Source organism: Arvicola amphibius, chromosome 12 (assembly GCF_903992535.2).
Source record: "Arvicola amphibius chromosome 12, mArvAmp1.2, whole genome shotgun sequence".
In the NCBI taxonomy this organism is placed as follows: Eukaryota; Metazoa; Chordata; class Mammalia; order Rodentia; family Cricetidae; genus Arvicola; species Arvicola amphibius.
Window position 1 is genome coordinate 120898755 of NC_052058.2, and position 6383 is coordinate 120905137.

Consider the following 6383-nt stretch of genomic DNA (forward strand, 5'->3'; position numbering starts at 1 on the left):
CCTAGCAGGGACAGGTGGGTTCCTAGGAGGGGCCCTTTATGGAGGCTCAAGGATCCCAGGAGGCAGCTCTGGGCCGCCCCACATTCCTCCCGCATGCTCTAAAGGGCGAGAAATAGCTAATAGACAGAGAGGGGTGGCGGGATGCCAACGCCCCAGTGGGGATGGGCTGGGGATACTAGGACACATGAGTCTGTGGGAGGTACAAAGGTGGAGACTGCGTGACCTCAGAAGGAGGGGGTCTGGGACTCCGGAGGCTGGGGGCGCAGGGGCCCAAATCCTTAGGTTCTGGAGAAATGAGGGTCGGGGAGGAGAAGGGAGCAGAACACAAGATGGGGAGCGGGGACAGAGAGGGCATTTGTGTCCGGGGAGGGGGGGGGCAAAGAAAGAGAAAAGAGAAAAGAAGGAGGTGAAGGAGGAGGGGAATACTGGGTTCTGGGAAGGAGCGGAGGAGGAATGTGGGGAGGGGCCAACTAGTCCTGGGGGGAGGACCAGAAGAACGGCTAGGGGGTCTCAGGTGAACAGGGCGAGGGAGGGGTAGGTTCTGGAAGCCTTTCTTAGCCAGCCCGAGTCAGGAGTTTTCTAGAAACCAGAGCCGGGAAAGAGAGTCCGGTTTCCCCGCGTAGGCAGGACGGGTGCCTGCCGGGGAAGGAGGTCTTGGTGTCCCTCCCGCCCTGTCCTGGTGCGGGGCCCCCTGGGAGCGGCCTGGCCGACTGCCGGTCACCGGCCGGGTGCAGAGAGGCCGGGAAGGCCTTGGAGGGCTGCCCGGGCCGGCTTCTTCCCAGCACCAGAGAGTGGAGGAAGTAAAGACAAGGAGAGAGGCTTAGGGTAGTACCACAGGTGTGACCGGTCCAGAAGGGTATCAGAGGAAAGGACTGGGTCAGAGTCCAGGGGGGCCAAGACAAGCTGCCCCCCCTTTTCTCTTCCTGCGCCCCTCCCTCTCCTCCATTGTACAACCCCCCCCCCGCCCCCGACAGCCGGAAACTTGCCCGCCTCTGGGGGCACTAAGCCAACCAGTAGGCAGCCTCCCTTTGACGCCCTTGGTTGCCCCGCAAACTTCCACCTCACTCTCGAAGGAGCAGGCAAGTTGCACAGTGGCCCAGGATCGTGGCGCGCCCCATATCCCGGAATTCCAGAGGCTGAACAAAAAGACAGGGAGATTGGTGTGACTTTGAGGTCGGCCTGAACTACAGTGTAAGAACGCTCCTATCTTAAAAAACGAACACACACACACACAAAAAACCCAAAGGCCTGGAATGGAGGAGTGGACAGAAAGGAGAGCTGGGAAGCCCAGTGACTTCACTATTCAAGACCTAACCTGGCCTACCGCCATGGTACCTCTGCCTTCCCTCATCTACCCGCTACTGTAGCTACTACCCTCAGCCTCAGTACCAGCCAGGTCCTGTGGTGAGACAGGGCAGGGCCTGATGAAGGGTCCCAGGACAGCTGTAAACTTTATTTAGGATTTTATTTATTATCCATGTAGAGTGATGATGTTGGCTTTTGAAGAAAGAACTCTATTGGGTGCCAGCTTGTCCTTGGCCACATGAATCTGGATCTTCCATGATTCTTCTTCCCCGTCCTGGTGACCCAGAGGTGAGTTAAGGTATGTCACAGGTTCATCAGGGTTGCAAGGAGGCCCTCTTCCTCCTCTTTCTCAGAGGGACCTAGGCCTGGGTGGCCCAGCCTGCTCAGGCTCAAAGCCTTGGATTCTGATTCTGCTATGGGGACCCAATGAAAACCTCACAACTTGAGCCAGGTTGGCCTATAGCTGGCTGTATCCAGCACTTCACAGGACTGGGCTGGAACAGGCAGCTGAGCGTGGTCACAGGGTGAGACAGCAGGCACTGGGAAGGGACTGGTCCCGGCCTCTGCACACAGAACATCTGGCCAGAGGTTTCCCATTCAGATGTCTGGACTGTGGGAGAGCTCCCTAGTTTGAAAGATCACTGTAAAGAGTGCTTTCCTCTGAAGACAACACCTGCAGGGACTTAATTTGCCTGCCTTGTGGGTGGGGGGTGGCCAGCTTTAGAAGTCTGACTAGTGATGGCGTGGGGTAAGCGGGGTGTGGTGGAACATGTTCAGACTCCTAGCACGCTGGACGCCGAGGCAGGAAGACTGTTATGAGTTTAAAGCCAGCCTGGCCCACATAGATAGAGCCTGACTTACGAAAAAGAAAAGAAACAGGAATCTGAGCACTCTGGCGGAGGCAGGCGCTGGAGGGAGGAGCTCAAGGCCATCCTCAGCTCTCTAGCAAGTTCAAGGCCAGCCTGAGCTACCTGAGACCCAGTCTCAAAAATAACAAGCGCTGGCCTTGCCACACACCCCAAACTGGCCAGGGGCTAGAATGATCCTGACATACAACACAGGTGGCCCCTCAACAAGGGAGTCAGTATGTGACCTCAGGGCGGCCAGGAGCCTAGGATGCTGGAGAACTTCCCGTATGACAAAGGACCCCAGAAGGCTCAGTCTGTAAGATTCACCGAACGCCCCACCCCCACCCTCCCCAACAAGTCATCTCAGACGTGGATCCCAGAGGGTCCCAAGGGATGGCTGAGGCAAGAGGATTACCACAAGCTTGAGGACAGCCTGGACTACATAGTAAAACCTTGTCTCAAAAAAGAAAAGGCCTGGTGTGGTGTTGTGCCCCTGTAATCCCAGCACTTAGGAGGCTGAGGCAGGAGGATTGTCACAAGTTGGGGCCACCCTGAGCTAAATAGTGAGACCCTGTTTCAAACAAAGTCATGGATGGACACAGAGAAAAGTCATAGATGGCACAGGGTTCTCAGAAGGCTCCAGACATAAAGACATAACTAGATCTCAGATCTGACCAGGGCCTCAGGGCAGCACAGAGGGACCCGCGCCCACCCACCCAACAACACACACAACAAGGTTTGGGGGCTGTAGACAGCGCCACCTGCTGGTGCAATGGCGTGTGTGATCACCGGGCTCGCAGCAAGTACCAATGTGGATTCCGGAACTGCAAACACCACCAGGAGCCCCCCCTCCCTCCCCCCGCAGAGAAACCTGCCATTCTAGGAGCTAGTAGAATGACCAGTGGGTCGTGAGACACTCCCCTTAAACACGACCATCCTGGGGAATCCCATACATGGCACAGGGGACGCTGGGGAGGCCCTGGTGAGAGCTGAGGACCCTGGCAGCCTACTGCCCCTATGCGGGGCTCCATGGACACTAGGGCCTGGGGACTAGAAAGGGGTCGTAGCGGGGCGCTCAGGCGCGCCGGGTGTTTGGCAGCAGCGCGCTGTCGAACTGGTAGGTGAGCTTGCGTTTGACCTTGCGGATTTCGCCCGTCTTGGCATAGTTGCGCAGTGCACGCGCCAGCTTCTGGTACGTCATGCGCTTGCGGTTGCCCTTCTGCTGGCCCCAGCGACGAGCCAGCAGCTCCTTGTGCTTGGAGGAGAACTGGAAGACTCCGGCACCCGGCTCCACCCACCACACGCACTCGCGCATGTCCCCGCGCAGCAGCAGTCCCAGCAGGAACTGGTACAGGCGCAGTTTCTTGCGGGCACCTGTAGGGTATTAGGGTACCCACGTACGAGGGGAAGTCCGTTGATGGGACCCCCCAGTCTACAGTCCCCTGATTGATTCGAACCTAGTTATTTCTAACTATTTCAGAGACTGAGAAAGGGGATCACAAGTTCAAGGCCAGCCTGGGCAACTTTGCTGAAACTGTCTTTTAAAAGTAAAAAGAGGGCTGAGGTATGGCTTGGTGATTGAGCCCCTTGCCTAGAATCCCCAAAGTGAGGAACTAGGATGTAAGGATGTATAAAATAGCAGGTTTTATATACGGGAACTATTGTCCAATAGAGAATAACTTGACAGAGGTACGAGGAGAGGGTAACTGGTTGGGAGTAGGTACTGTGCTCCCTCTTGCTGTTACTGTGGTTTTGTGCACAATGGAAACCAGGGCATAGAGAGGATGGTGCCCTTGGCCAAGGTCATACAGCCAACAAGTAGCATGGATCTGGGAACTTCCTTGGGAGGTGTTAGTAAGTACTTAGGGAACCTTGGTTCCTTCAGGCCCTCCTCTGACCCACAGTCAGCGTCCCCACCAATTTTCCACCCCACATACCTGCCTCGGTGCCAGCCAAGAGGGCCTCATCTGACTCGCTGTCTGAGACCTCCAGGGCAGGGCTGTCCAGCAGAATGTCTTCTTCCTCTGACAGCACAGGGCTGGGATATGGGGTAGCCAAGGGGCCCAGAGTCTGTGGGAGACCAGGGTCACCTCGACATCACTTCCGCATTCTCCCCGCCCAGCACCTCTGCAGCCCTCACTATCTTCCTGTACAGTGTGGACACTGGTCTTGGTTATCTCAGTACACAGAGAAGTTAAGGCAGTTGCCCAAGGCTACACAGTCAGAAGATGACATGGGTCCAGGAACTACCTCGGAAGGACGTCCTTGTATCCCCCACCCAGGCACAATCCAGAAGGTTCACTTCAGAGAATCGCAGAAGAAACACGAGGTGGGAAGTCTCCCTCCAAGCAATTCCTGCACCTCACCTGGCTGACAAAGTCCTCTGAGGGGTACACCTGGAGGCCAGGTCCTGGAGCCTCCAGGCTGGAGGCTGGGTCAAGGGTCCCCACGGGACCGTAGGCAGAGGGGCCGAGACCGTGACCGTAACAGAGCTGCACAGCCTGGGAGTGGCAAAGGCGGTCGTAGAGGGGTCGAAGACTTCATAGGGGGCGATGGCTGAGGCAGGTGGGGCCTCAGTCCAGCCCCATGTGGAGTCTGAAAGAAGGGTCAGAGTTGGTAATGGAAGGTGGGCAGAAGACCGGCACCCTCGAGATCCCACACAGAGGGGCCTTTGTAAGCTGTGCAAATCTCCGACCCCAGAATTTGCATGGGGGAGCAGATGGCCTGGAACGGGTAGGGAGGTGGCTTGGGGAGGGGCTGCCATGATGAGGAGCAACTCCCATGGACCTCACCCCCTCCCCCGCTGGGTCACTCACCAGGGCCCCCATCTGAATCTGGGTAACTGAAGGGCTTGCAGCTGTCCAGGTCATAGAAGACACCTTCTGGGTACTGCTGGGGTGAAGACAGAGTCATCCCAGACCTTGGAGACTCCCCGCTCCCCAGCATTTGGGACACTGACAGTTGAGAGGAGGGAGAGAAAGGACAGAAACAGAGACAGACACAGAATCCCTGAATAAGGGACACCCAGAAGCTAGCATCTGCCATGGCTGTGACCCTCAAGGAACCCCTAGTAGTTCCCAGTGTGCAACTGGTACCCAGGAACTCGCTCTGTAGCCCAGGCAGGCCCAGAACTTGAAGCAGTGTTCACCCTGGGGTGACAGGCATGCACATCTTCTCTAACCCAGGACACCAGTTCATCTCAAGAACCGTGTGTTGGTTCAGCCACAGCCATTGGGAAAGCAGTGCAGATGAACTCTGAAGTTCATGCAGATGACTCCCGCACACCCTCCTGCTCACGCAGAAGATGGAGCAGCCCGAGGCTGTGGGGTTTACTGGTGGGTGGCCAACCATGCAGCAAAAAGGACAGGTACCTAACACACTGTGGGCAGGAAGAGGGCAGGTGCACGAATCATTTACAAAAACTTCAAATGAATCAGTGTAACATATTGGGTGAGATCACGTAGGAAGGGATACCAGGGAATGTTCTAGAATGATGGGATTTTTCTAGATCTGAGTCTAGTAGTGTATACAATGAAGACACTCCCTGATGCACACACAATACATCAGTTTTAAACAACTGACAGCAGGTGTCTTACAGGTATAATCCCCAGCACTCTGAAGGCTGAGGCAGGAGGATCATGAGTTTGAAATCAGTTAGAGTTACATTGAGAGATTCTGTCTCAATTAAAACAAAACAAACAAAAAAGTCCAACAAAACTCAAAGTGGGGACTTCTTGCCACCACAGAAAAGGTCTTTGTTGTGCTGAGAGGAAAAGTGTTGCTGTCCTAGGTCCTATAGATGTAAGACCCATAACCCCAAAGCGGGATTGTACACAGAGAACACGGGCCAGACAGGCATACAAGGTCAAGGAAGTAGCCTCAAGTCACAGAAAAATAGACAGATGAGGTGGGGACTGGGGTCTGAGGAGACAGAGACTGGAAACTGAGGCAGAAGGAGATGATCTTAGTGAGGTCCGCCCTGCAGGCCGCACAGGCGCCCCCCCCCTCCGGGACCCCCTCCCGCGGGGCTCAGACTCACCAAACAGCTCAAGTGTGGGCCGTCCAGCCTGGTTGGGGAGAGACACAGGGGCATGTCAGGGCTGCCCTCAGCCACCTGAGTCTCAAAGTGGTTGTGGGGCCCACAGGGGAGGTGGTGGCAGCTGTGATCTCCACCACAGCTCTGCAGTCTGCTGGCTGTCCTTGTGTGCGCCCAGCCTTCCCACAGTCACC

At 56.0% G+C, this 6383-nt stretch overlaps 1 protein-coding gene across 1 annotated transcript; it reads right to left on the reverse strand.

Annotated features, from left to right (window-relative positions):
* Window positions 1-3065: 3065 nt before the first annotated feature.
* On the reverse strand, window positions 3066-6320 carry Spib (Spi-B transcription factor). The gene is given in 6 exon segments (XM_038314182.1): window positions 3066-3527; window positions 4091-4223; window positions 4520-4665; window positions 4668-4748; window positions 4970-5042; window positions 6193-6320. Coding segments are annotated over 6 exon segments (786 nt in total). The 5' UTR covers window positions 6247-6320; the 3' UTR covers window positions 3066-3228.
* Window positions 6321-6383: the final 63 nt, after the last annotated feature.